Below are 13,951 nucleotides of genomic sequence, written 5' to 3' on the forward strand. Positions count from 1 at the left end.
TGAATTGTCATTGAAAAAAAGAAGACAAAAAAATTCAAAATCTTTAGGTATAGTTCACCTAAAAATGATTGATCAGTGACCAAAATGTTCAAATTTAAAAAAGTACTGTACATAAAGACATCAAAGTTTTAATCTGAGTCTTATGAAGAGGCACGACCGCTTTATATGATGAACAGATTTAACTTAGGCATTTATTTAGACAAAAACATTGATCAACTTATATACATATAGCACATCAAATTTGGTCAATGGCCATACTTGATGCATGAGAACAAACCTCATTGTTTTGCTGAAGGTCAAATGTGCAAACAAACTTCACTGGTTCTTGTACATCAAACATACACATTTGAGCTTCTGTTGGCCATATTTGATGTGCTTAGTGTATGCATGTTGCTCAAATGCTTATATGTGGATAAAAGCCTAAATTAGATCTGTTTAAAATATAAAGTGATTGTATCTCATATAATATACTTTGCATCTTAATGTACATTTCAAAGCTTGAAAATGATGGTTGCTTGGACTTTTAATGGGTGCAAAAAAGATGAGCTAAAATCTTATGGTTGGGTTTTTTGGGATTAGTTTTTTCTCTTGAATTCAGAGAGACAAATCACCTGTTTGACATAGGATCCACCTAAGTGAAATACAGTAGCCAAATACTGTATTTGTGTCCACATATTTGACCTGACTTACAAGAGTTCATTTCATATATTGAACACATGCAGTTTCCAAAACAATTTATAAATAGTTAAAAATATAAGAAAATGGCACTCAAAACAGCCAACTCTAGTCCCTTTAAAGATTAAGGCAAATCATCTTGTGTAGTGCTACGTTTGCAAAAAAAAAACAATTCCTATATATTGACTGTGATGACAAATTAAACTCTGAAAATGACTAAAAGTACTGTGTCGTCACAGTTAAGTACTCGGTGTGTGCGTTGTGAGGTCTCTGGATCAGATAGCAGCGCATGCAGACTTTTTGAGTTCTGTGGTGCTACAATTCCCTTCCCTCATCCTGAGTTACTTGAGGAGAGTCCAGAAGCACAAACATGTCTTCAATCACTTGCCACAGGCAGCTGTCTAGCGGGAAGTCGTTGTCCACGAGGTTGACGAGGTAATAGTTGTCGTGGATGTACTTAATGATCATGCGTGAGGGCGATTCGTCCTCGTACAACTTCGCCCATTGTTCGATCCACAGTGCGAAAGCCTCGTCCTGCGGGAACAGAAAGAATTGAGCTCGGTTCTAATCTATTTTATCTTTTACTACAGCACATAATCACTCTTATCATTGAGACAATAGCGGTGAGTGTGCCTGTAAGCGTGCCAAGGTTGTCTAAACTGGGACAGTGAGAATGTAAGGTCAATTTCCGAAGTGTCACACATGGATGAGCAAGCCGTTTAAACACCTCATTCAGGACATAATCGGTTTAAAAGCAAAGTAAAATTTGCATTGTTAGGTGGTTGCTAGGGTGTTCAAGATGATTACTAGGTTGATAAATCATCACCTTCCAAGACATAAAGCTGACTGGATCCACCACGGTGGGCTGAACGATCTCTCTGCCTGGGAATATCCCCCATGTCACAGCGTTGGGCTGCATGTCAGGGGCATTTGTGATATTCCTACCCTAAAAAGAGGAGAAGACATTTCAAATTGCCAATATTAAAACCTGGAGATTATATAATGTAATCTGGCTCTTGTAGTTGTACAGGTGTTTTACCTGAACGTTGACAATATGGTAGTTCACACGAGGTTCATATTTCTTCAGCACTTGCAGAAGTGCAGTAACATTTTCACTTGATGTGAAAAACTCCAAATATGCCTGTTGATTGCAAGAGGTAAAAATAAACACGCTGAAAGAACTATTTCCAAAAGTCAGCCAATTAACGAATGAAAAAAACAACAAAATAAACCCACAAATCACCAAGTGCACAGTTCCCACAGCATAACTAGACCTGGTAAACTATGAATTTGTACTTGGAATATATTTAATTGATTTTACTTTGATATTTACTGTTATCATTTTAATTTTATTTTAGTAATTTTGTTGTGTTTTTATCTTTTTTTTTAATATGCATAACTTTTATCAAGGTTTAATTAATTATTATATTTTTAGGTCTGTCAATGTTAACGCGTAAATGCATGCGAATCAAAATCCTTAACACATTAAATTAATGTATAATTTTAATATATAACAAAAATTAATAAGTACAAGCCTTCTTTATATATATATATATATATATATACACAATTGCTCTTTCATGGTTATTATCATTAACTTAAACTAAAATATGTATGTAAAAAAAGTGTTACTTGAAATAAAGTAAATGTTAACTGAAGTAAACTAATGTACAGTGTATTTATACAGTATATATATATATACTGTATATATAAATATTTATACACTGTATATTATTTTACTTCAGTTAATATTTACTTTTATATATATTTTAGTTTTAGTTAACGATAATAACCATGAAAGAGCAATTGTAATGAAACATGTTTTGATGTTTTGAATTAAATTTAAATGAGATTGTATAGTTTGTTCCTCACACAACGTCACTGTTAAGGCCTGTTCACACCGGGACGAATTTCGCACGCGATATTCGCCGGCGTTTAACGCCTCGTGACTAAACAAAGGGCGCCAATGTGCACACCGACACGAAAAACGCCACGCGTAAAAGCGTCATTTTTTAAAAAACGCCTCTGGTTCGTTTTTTTAGTTTGACGCGCCGCGTCAAAAACTATCCGACCAATGAGATTGGCGCTTTTGCTCACGTGTCTGGAGCGTCTGAAGTTACAGTAAAACACAACTTGGGGGCGCTCAAACACAAAACGGTCTTGCCGAGCACACATACGTAACGGCGAAGAAGATATACGCCAAGTAGCGTCTACACTGCCGGGAAGAAATAAGACGAGGAAGATGCAAGGCAAGATGAATGTAGAGCTGCTGGTCTCGTTGGTGTCGGAACATAAAGAACTATATGACAAACGCGACAGTGACTACAACAATCTTGATAAAAGAGAATGTTATGGAGTGGTATTGCAGAGCAAATGGGCGCCATCTAATGTCAGGGAATGAATTGGCATGTTCACTCGGCTCATCGTTAGCGAAAATCGCTTGGGTGTGAACACAAAAAACGCGTTGAAAAACACTGCCGAATAACACGCGCCGATATTCGTCCCGGTGTGTACGAGCCTTTATGGTCAGTTAATTTCAGTTTTCATGAACTTCTAGTTTTTCATGTGTTCCTTTGTTTAGATTCCCGCCACTCTTTTGGTTACCGTTATTAGCTAGTTTGTGTTCACCTCGTTATCTTTAGTATACAAGTTTCTATGTGTTCCCTTTGAGTTGGTCCGGTCACATTTCGGTTAAGTGTGTGTCTCCTGCTACCTGTTTGGATTTGTATCTATTTGGATTCGTATATTAAACCTTGTATTGGAACTTTATTCGTCTTTGTCTTCATCAATCTGCCGACACACACGCGTTACATGTGATAGGACCGCAAATGGATTTTACAGTGAAGTTTGCTGCGGTGGCTCAAATGAGTCGACTTTTTTGTGTTTGCCGATCAGTTCTTTCGTCTTGCCATCACCTGCCCCTACGACGACGAGACCCTGAAGTCGTTGTTCTGGATCGGGGCAAATTACCACAATCCTGTTGACCTCCCAGACACCACCGGATTAAACTGGAGAGAAGCCATCATCCGGTGTCTTTGAGAGCGTCTATCCCCAGTCCAGAACACAGATGGACCCAGACCCTAAATCACCACATGCGGCCACGGAAATATCGCGCCGCCGGATTGCGTCAACCAGAACCCGAGGACAAGTGGACAGCCTTGACCCTCGCCCCGGAAGAGGAGTTCCCCAGTGAGTATGACCAGGGGTGTGAGCCCACGACATCGGTGGCTGAGGGTATACTGGTGGAATTAGAAACTGAGGACTGGCAGATGGATTTCCATACGGAGAAATCGTCGCCCACCCTATCCCACCTCATCCCACCTCTTTTCTCATTCTTCACTGCTGTTTTTAGACAGCAGAATAGTCTGTTTAGACTGGGACTTATCAGTATTCTCAGAGCCCCCATCGCCGTTTCTAAACAGCGCAGAGATTTGCATGGACTATACATTACCTTTAACCCTTCTAAGTCTCCATCAGCCTCCATCGCCAACCTTCTCAGCCAGTCCTGCAGCCCGACTTCTGCTGGAGGTTTGCAGCCCCTCGCCATCTCCTGGAACGCCTAGCCAGGACGTTGAGCCTCAGGTCCAACAACTTGTCAACTCGGTGGCTCCGCCCTGGCTCCTCCCACCTTCGGCTCCACCAGACCCCCTCGGCCTCTCGCCTCAACCGGGTTCCCTCGTCCCAGTAGCTCCCCCTTGGTCAGTCGTCACACCACCATGGACTTGCGGATATCCAGCTATGCTCCGTTCCTCCACCCCTACGGCTACAGCCGCTGCTCCTTCCCTTTGGACTTGCTTCGGTCCGCGGTCACACGGCATCGTCTCAGTCCTCGGGTACTCTGGCTTCTCCTCCAACTGTCATCGCCACAACTTCGCCTAGGCCAGCGATGTCACTTTGCTATATCGGCTCTCCATCTGCGTCCTGGGATCCATCGGCTCCGCCACCGTTGGCCGTTTCCCAGATGTCAAAAGTCAGATGACCTCGTCTCCACCGTGGGCTGTCGTCACTGCCAGGCTCTGAGTCCGCGCCATCAGCCGTCCACCAACGCTGCCTGGGGATTGTCGTCTTCCCATCAGCACTCCTCTGGCGACGCCTCCTGTCACCACACCTTTGTCCACCTCCAAAACCCCCTCCATCCCTCCCTCACCTCATCTGCTTTCACGGAGCAAGGTCGCGCCTTGTCGGAGGGGGGTGTAGTGTCACTGTTATGTCCAGTTAATTTCAGTTTTCATGGACTTTTTCATGTCACATGTGTTCTATTGTTTAGATTCCCGCCACTCTTTAGTTTCTATGGTTGCTGTTAGTTAGTTTGGTTTAGTGGTGTTCACCTCGTTATCTTTAGTATATAAGTTCCTATGTGTTCCCTTTGAGTTGGTCCGGCCACGTTTCGGTTAAGTGTGTGTCTCCTGCTACCTGTTTGGATTTGTATATTAAACCTTGTATTGGAACTTTGTCTTCGTCTTCATCAGTCTGCCGACGCACAGGAGTTACACACAAGTCACACAGACTACATTTATGGTAATTTCTTCGAGCTCAACAAATCTATTACCTTTTCCCCTTTCATTTTATGGAAAAGAGCAGTTTGCTCATTCTTGAAAATATCTTATTTTACATTCCACACTGTTAAATAGTGTTTTGCTGACCTTTTGAAAGACGTATCCCCCTGGAGGGCCCCAGCCTACAATGGGGTCGGATGAGGCTTTACCGTTAATGTTGGGTTGAGAGTTAATGGTGAGAACACCCCTGCGGTTCACCTTCTCCAACTCATCCTTCAACAGGTTGGTCTCTGTAGCCAGAGGGTCGTCGTTCCAAGGCAGACACATGATCTACAAAAAACATTAAGATATAAATATTACATGCAATATTGTAGTAGTATTTATTTATAACTTGCAGCATATTTATGACACATACATAACTCAATTGATAACATGAGGAAATGCCTTTATTTTTTGATAATCCAGTGAATTAAATGTAACAGAATAATTTAGATTATTTTCACTTTTGATTTGGAACTTGACCACAAACCAAAGTCTGGTTAGTGACAAAATACTCGTATAAATTAAAATCGTAAAACCAATTAACCAATATTACAAAACAGATGTTCTGTCTGTAACTTTGTTTGCTGATAAGTACTTGTTGAATTCTATATTCATAAGAAAAGTGTACCTAGTTGTGACATTGTTTGGCAACCACAATTAACTTTCCTTTGTGTTGTTCCAATCAAAAACAAGTTCTTGCTTATCTTGACTTGTTCAGAACACACTGTGCTCTGCATTTGTGTACTACTCTGTGTTCCTTCACATAAACCAGTCATACCCACACAAATACATCTACCACAGTATAGCAGAACTCTACTGGTACTTTTACCATCATACTGCCCAGCCGAACATGGTTGTATACTGATCCTGGCTGTACCACTCTACCTTGTGTCCATTGCAATTGGTTTGCCCCGTGATGTAGTTGGTGAAGACTTCATAAACACTCTCCTCGCTCATTAGTTCCTCACCCCACATCTGCAGCAGGGCCTCTTTAGGAGACTTACTCTTCAGGTAGAACAGGTAGTAGTCTGTCAGCTCGCCAAAGGCTGGTGAGGAGGAGTTACCCCTGATGGCGACACGTTAATTAACATTTTTGGTCTCTACATCTTGGACGATCCACATAAAGCCCAGAAATGAGGGAGGAAACATGTTATGTACCATCTTCCGTTGGGGAAATCATCCCAGTCCTGTGTTCTGTAGATGTAGCTTTTGGGTCGGGAAGCCCAGAATATCGGCCTGACGTCTTCTTCCTTACGCTTTGGATGGGCGCTGATGGCCCAGGGCAGAGGTCGCCTAAAGTTCACATAATATCAGTGTAAATAGGTGAACCTCAGTCAGAAACAAGTCTTTATTTTACCCCCAAATTAAAAAAAGAAAAGAAAAAAGAATTAGAAATGATATATAGTATATGAGTCTCTTTACATTGAGTCTCTTCTAAAGTGAAGGTTTTTTTTCCATGTTTTTGTCCTAACCAGCCGTGCCGGCAATACATGACAATTCTATGTGAATGTGCACATTTTTCTTCCTGGGTAATCATGATTGAATCATGATTTTTTTTGGTTTCAAACAGCGATCACGATCCTCCCACGATTCTGTACTGACAACTAAACAAAATAACATGTAATTTACTCTGAAAATATATTAATTGCTGCAGTTTATTTAAAATGTTTAATGAATCTGAATGAATTATTTAAAAAAACAATTGGTTTGAATGAATGATTCAATGACTCATAAGTACATCACTTTCATTACTCGATGAATCAGCATTTTTGGAACTAATCTCTTGAATGAATGATTCAAAGACAAATCACTGAATCATGTAATCATGTAATCACATGGAAGCGCCATGTTGCTTTCAAAAGGTGATTTACTCTATTTTGATTGCCTCAGTAGACATCAGTGTTTATATCCGAACTATAAACTATTATCCCATTTCTTCTGTTATAGGCCTAATATGAATATTTGTAGCACAGAAATAACAATACTGTGTGGTTGAAAAGGACTGTTTGTGAAGCTGTTTCATACATGACAACTGCTTTCTCTGGGTCAACGGCAGCGGCGATGCAGATTTGATTGTTCCTGTGTGATTTTGTCAAAGGTTTAATACACACAGGCAAATTGTTGTCATTAAGGAATGAGATTGCATGGGTGTTTGATTTGAGATTTCAATCTTTTAATAATTAATCGTTCAGCTCTATGCCAAATACAGTTTAACTTCCAGGAAAAAACGATTATGCATAATGCAGGACTTTTTATTATAAGCAAACCGTCACACACTGGGACTCTTATTTTGAAATGTTTATTCTTTACTACTTTTAGCTGCTCTTGTAAAAAGATTTAGATAGAATATGCAATCTATGTAAAGTTAACGCTTTGCATAAATGTGCAGTATTTATTGAATGAGGGCCTTATCACAATTCCTATTTTTCTGTCCCCATATAAAACCTAAAATGATACTTTAGTTATACCATTTAAGATATTTAAGACTTTTTATGACCTTGAATATGATTAAACTGGACCCTGATTACACCTGCTGCTGTTATATAAAATCAATACAGCACTCAAGTCCATCACAATCCATAATCACCTGAGAGCCATTATCACCTTCAGCATTTGCTGTAATATCACCAAAGCACAATGGGTTGGAAAGGAATGAAAAAACCCCCAAAACAAACAGGAGCAGTTTCTTAGAATTAAGGTACATTTCAAAGCCACTCACCGTGGATCCTCTACCCATAAGCCTAGCTGTCTGAGAACTTCCATGGTGGCCACCTCTCTGTTGAGTGTGTAAAAGTGCAGGCCTGGGACCTCTCCACTGGCCAGCAGAACCTTACACATCTCCACCGCCTGCTGGATGCCATAGTTCCGAATGGCGGCGTCGTTTTCTTTGATGGGCTCAATCACCTGCTTGATCTCCTCTGGCACTTCAAGTTTGGAGAGTTTGACCAGCTGACGGAGTGAGTGGTACCCCTGTGCAAACAACGGAAATTCCAATTTTAAAGAATGCACAAAAAAGCACAATAAAAGTCTGTACAAAATCTTCTGAAAACATATGATAGTTTTGTGTGTTAGAAATTTGACACTGAAATCGAATATGTTATACCCTCCACAACATTTTATAGAAATCTGGTGATGTGACGAGTCTGAATAATTGCTTGTGTGAAGATTCTTCAAAACATCTATTATTAAACATTTATTATTTTACGTGACAGGTGGTTAGAGATGAATGTAAACAGTGCGTCGCATTCAACGCATTTTCGTAAACGATTACATCGAGGCATCCCTAGTTCACACCTTGTCAAAATTACTAGAAGACAACCCAGACATTGTACTTTAAGCTGTTCACATCCTCTGACTCAAAATTAAGCATTTCTATGGCAACATTATTAATGCCAATAATGAATCTGTGTAATTTGAGTAATCCATAGACAAAACCATACAAACAAGTAACTGTCGTTAAGCAAATGCCTTATTAATAAACTCATAAATACTTAAAAAATAGTTTATTAAGCAGGACATTAGATAGTTGTTCAACTCTTTTCTAGTTGCATTGGGCTGGATTGTATGTCTATTGTTTATTTTCAGATCATTCTCTTAACAAAAGTTAACAATTAACAAAAGTCTCTTATAGGAATCATTAAACAGAAATATTACAAAATAACTACTTAACTACATTTCACTGCTGAAGCTGCTGCCATTTTGAGTTTTGACATTACAGAGTAAAAGTCAGAGCTCTCCAATAATTCAGAGTTTACGATTTGTGATTACAAGTAACGTGACCATTTTTTCCTGACATGGCATGCACACACCTCAACATAAGAATGAATAAATGACAGAAATTAGATTTTTAAGAGTCAAATGAGCTAAGTGAAGTACTGTAAAACATACAGAAAACATTTCACAGTGGTGCTGCTGGCCTGATAACTTTTTTTTTTAATTGTACAAAAATGTGGTGCAATAAATACATTAATCACATCATTGCATAAATTAAATTGGTCTTTTGCAATGATATGACATCATATGGCAGTTTATGCAGCAGCGTTTGGCTGGTGCAGTGGTTGGTCAGTTTATGTGTTTATGTACCTGAATAGGGAAGATTCCTGGGAGAATGGGGCAGGTGATGCCAATGGCCCGACAGTCTTTGGTAAATTTAAGGAAGGTTTCTGCCCTGAAAAAAAGCTGGGTGACGATGAAGTGAGCACCAGCATCAACCTTCTCCTTCAAGTGCCTGAGGTCATCTTCATAGCTCTCAGCCTCTGGGTGACCCGTGGGGTAACCTATCATTACATTTGAGAGGGGTTTGAGCTGGTGAATTTTAGAGTTCCATGCAAAAATCACAATGTACAAATGTACACAACTAGAACCAGAAATCTAGAAAATTGCTGCACGAAAACCATGTGTTGTTGTAAAGTATTCTGAGTGGTTGCAAGCTAGGTGGTTACTGGCTCAGGACCCTACTTCAATGTAAGCATATGGTACTTTATCATCAACCAGGAGAAAATCTGGGAACAATGGTAATTTGCCTTAGCAAACACCATTAATTGCTTGTCTGTCTAAAGCTCACCTGCAACACAGATATCAAAATAGTCATCGAATTCACAGCGAATGTGCTTGACCAGATCTGTAGCATAGTTGAAACCTCCATTTTCCTCCACCCAATCCTCCCCAATAGGATCTGCAAAAGACAATTCGGGTCAAATCGGGTTCACTCTACCGAACATCCAAAACAAGCCTGTGTGCAGGGCTAAATGTGCTCGCTGTATGTGTGTAGTGTGTAGACAGCAGTCTTGGTCCGCTGGTTTGGTGCACACCAGTGTTCGAATGGCAGCGTTCACACTTATTCAAGTGAACTGCGCAAAAAGAGCAATCGCACCAGGGTTCGTTTTAATCGGAAAAAAATATGGCAAGTGTGAAGGCACCCAAAATACCTAATTTTGGCCAAATTCTACAGCAGTACTGCATGTATCCTTCATCGGGAAGGCAAACCTAGTTTCACAGACAAACACAGTGGGGGAAAAAGAATCCAAGATGGCAGACGGACTAGAGAGAAAAGATTATTATAAGCTATATACTTAAATCTCATTCAGTATTGAAAAGTTCACTAGTTTTAACATAGGTAGGACATAAATTTAATTAAAAATTGTCTATTTTACCAAATATCGTACATACATTACTGTAAAACTGATGCTGCCATTCAAAAGTAAATTAAGTCACTCACTTATGAGGATCCGTAACAGTTACGATGCTACTTTAGAGAGCAGTTGAATATGTAGACAGCATGACCTTTTACTAGGTTTTGAAACTTTTTTGGGGGGGTGGAATCAAAATGTGTTGTTTGAACCTATAAATAAGTAACTCATAGATTTCAAATGAGTCAGTGTTCATACCTCCTCTGAGGGCCATGATATTCTTTAGGCCTAGCCGCTTGGCTTTATTTAAATGGGCTGATATTTTCTCTTTCGTCTGATTACAGCATGTCAAATGCAGGACACTCTCCAGGCCGCAATAATTGACTGCTGTGCTTGCTATCATCATGGAAGACGTTTCTTTATCTGAGCCCGGATCTCCAGCGGGATGCCAAGTGATGTCAATGAAGAGAGGACCTCCAGAACCCATTCGGTCAAATCTAAGACACAAAGAACAGAAATATAAGAAATATCATGAAAATTTGGAAGGAAAATATGATTGATTTTCAAATGTGTCACAATGGTGTATATATATGTAATGATATATATATATATATATGGACCTGTTTTTTTTGGAGATTCACCCAATTACAAAAACATAAAAAGTAGATCAGCATTTTTTTGCTTTCCTACCTAGAGATAAGATTGACTGCTCCAGAAGTTGTGCGGGGTGGGAAGAACTCTAGTGAGAACCAGTGGTCCCCAGACTCGATCCGCCGTTTCATCTTGTCCCGCAGCCGGTCAGTGCGGTCGGCGTCCAGAACAGGGGTTGAGCACCTGGAGCTCTCTTTGGAGCTCTCTCCACTGTTACTGGCCCCGCTAGAGTCGCTCTTAGAGGACTGCCAACCTATGTCAGCTCTTTGGTTCACCATGTTTCCTGTACTAAGTGCTGAACGTCACCCCAAAAAAAACAGAAAACACGATCACTGACTATGTTCAGAATGGAATACTAGGTGCACAAAATTACTGTATTCTACTAATGAAAAAAATAATAAGTGAAAAGGTATTCACTATATTATAAAAAAAATCTTTAAACGGTATTATACATCATCCTGCAAATAAAAAAAATGGGTATTTTGTATTTTTTTTATTACATTTTGTAAAAATGTCTTAACATTCGGCAGTCCGATCATATGAGTTAAAGGAGAACTCCGGCGCAAAATGAACCTTTGGTCTTAATAAAACATTGGTACTTAGTCAACCGTTCTCTGAGATTTGTTTTCATGATAATCGAATGTAAAGAGTTTTATCTCTAAAAACTGTTTAGCGTATAACGCTAGTAATGGGGGCATATAATTAGTAAAACGAAAACGCTAGTTTATACCACTAACAAGGCTCAAAATAGCCCCACACGAACACAGTAACATAGTGAGGGTCTCTACATGCAAAACGAAGCATTGAGAACTTTGTAAGTGTACAGACCGTTTAATAAGAAGATAAAGATAAAGACAGTCCACTTCGTGTATACAGACAGGAGCCATCTTTGGAAAACAGTCTCGACTAATCAAACCACGAACGACGTGCTAAGTGAGCTGAACTGTATGAATGGCGTTCGTGGTTTGATTAGTCGAGACTGTTTTCCAAAGATGGCTCCTGTCTGTATACACGAAGTGGACTGTCTTTATCTTCTTATTAAACGGTCTGTACACTTACAAAATTCTCAATGCTTCGTTTTGCATGTAGAGACCCTCATTATGTTACTGTGTTCGTGTGGGGCTATTTTGAGCCTTGTTAGTGGTATAAACTAGCGATTTCTTTTTACTAATTATATGCCCCCATTACCAGCGTTATACGCTAAACAGTTTTTAGAGATACAACTCTTTACATTCGATTATCATGAAAACAAATCTCAGAGAACGGTTGACTAAGTACCAATGTTTTATTAGACCAAAGGTTCATTTTGCGCCGGAGTTCTCCTTTAAGAGAGAGATGTGTAAAAAATTGCATATGTAATGACTTCACAGTGGAAATGAAAAGTCGGGCCCACTGTATTGTGGGATATACAGTATCCAGAACACTGTTACTGTGCACATGACTCTTGAATCTTTAAATTGTGTAAAATTATGTAACATTATTTCAGTAACATGTACGTAGTTGAAGAGATAAAAAGCACATTATCATTATAATATAAACTTTTAATTTAAAGTTTACTACTCAAACATGTATTACTGACAGCTAAAATACTTAGTACCATATGAAGGTGATGCGTTACGTTCATGTCTTTCTCAAATATTTATGGCATACACGACTCATGACAGCAGGCATATTTGTAGTAATTGCTCACGATCTTTCCTTTATCATAAACATGAATGGATAGCAGTACGTTAAGTTTAATAAAAAAGATATGATGATCCTAATAGCTAACTTCAATGGATTAAATTTTGCCCATAACGGGTCTCATTTGACATAATAATGAAGACATGCTTATGCAAAAAGTTGTGTTTCAAGGCATGGTTTTAAAGCAGGCAATCAATGCATGCAGCAAACATCGTTTTATATGACATAACTCATTTCAGAAATTATTTGTGCATCTTTTGGTATTGTGCGAAAGGGTGGTCTAGACATGCGGGTCCGCGCGACTGCAGCCTATAAATAGCCTAACCGAAAGCGAAACATTCATGCCGGCTCTGTAAACGTGTAAAGAAGTCTTTGCTTCATTACCTTCAACCTTTTCCCGATCCCCTAGGAGTTATGAGTGGATAGTACAGTTCCAGTGCTCTGGCTCAACAGCGTGTGCGAACACAGCATGGACGACAAAGAGGATGGTGTTATGGTGGACCACGCCCATTTCACACTAGTCACGCCCACTTCTGTCCACAGGATCGTCCTATTGGCTGCAGTGTCTGTCATCGTTTATGATGTAAACACACCACTTGTACTCATTAATAATTAAATGAGCTATATAACAAAATTAAGGAAGTGTCTTACAAAATACTTCACAGAATGTACCCTGCTAAGCATGTTTCGAAAAGATTTAAGCCTAATATTCCATATACCTGTGAATTTTGTGCACTAGAAAAAGAAACTGTTTTTTCACTGTATTTATTTTGGAAAGACTTAGAAACCTTTATTAGTAGAAAACTGAAGTGCATGATAGACATTTGTGTATTTGATGGGCTTTTTTATACTCAGAATGACATTTTGGAATGTAAAGAACCACATATTATACAGTTATTTATTTTGTTAGGAAAATACCATATACACAAAAAAGTGGGCTCAATGCAAACCAAATTTTTCACATTTTAGAAATGACTTTAAATTATATGTAAATCTTTTGGAACAAAAAAAAAAGCGCTGAAAACATGTAATGCTTTGAAAGCACTGGATTTTATGTAATTTTTCTATTTCTTTTTTCTCTATTTTTATTTATTTATTGTCTTTCATTTCCTGGCAGCGAATGTAATGTGAATATGTAATACCTCTTGTTCTCATGGCATTGAATAATAAAACAAATACATTTTAAATTAAAAAGAGCTATGTGTATGTGCAGGATAAAGGCAGATAAGCAGCACACGCCCACACTGAAAAAAGAAAATAAAAGTCAACAATCAA

At 39.1% G+C, this 13,951-nt stretch overlaps 1 protein-coding gene across 1 annotated transcript; it reads right to left on the bottom strand.

Moving 5' to 3' along the window:
• Positions 1-545: 545 nt before the first annotated feature.
• Positions 546-13,169, bottom strand: mthfr (methylenetetrahydrofolate reductase (NAD(P)H)). The gene is made up of 12 exons (XM_056246779.1): positions 13,061-13,169; positions 11,033-11,288; positions 10,601-10,839; positions 9,778-9,888; positions 9,297-9,490; positions 7,933-8,183; positions 6,372-6,506; positions 6,099-6,279; positions 5,319-5,501; positions 1,715-1,816; positions 1,502-1,621; positions 546-1,209 (listed from the first exon to the last, which is right to left on the bottom strand). The coding sequence occupies exons 2-12, from the start codon at positions 11,269-11,271 to the stop codon at positions 991-993; spliced, it is 1,974 nt and encodes a 657-aa protein (XP_056102754.1). The 5' UTR covers positions 11,272-11,288; positions 13,061-13,169; the 3' UTR covers positions 546-990.
• Positions 13,170-13,951: the final 782 nt, after the last annotated feature.

The sequence above is a fragment of the Rhinichthys klamathensis genome, unplaced genomic scaffold (genome assembly GCF_029890125.1).
Source record: "Rhinichthys klamathensis goyatoka isolate OS25496 unplaced genomic scaffold, OSU_Roscu_1.1 h1tg000040l_1, whole genome shotgun sequence".
Lineage (NCBI taxonomy): Eukaryota > Metazoa > Chordata > Actinopteri > Cypriniformes > Leuciscidae > Rhinichthys > Rhinichthys klamathensis.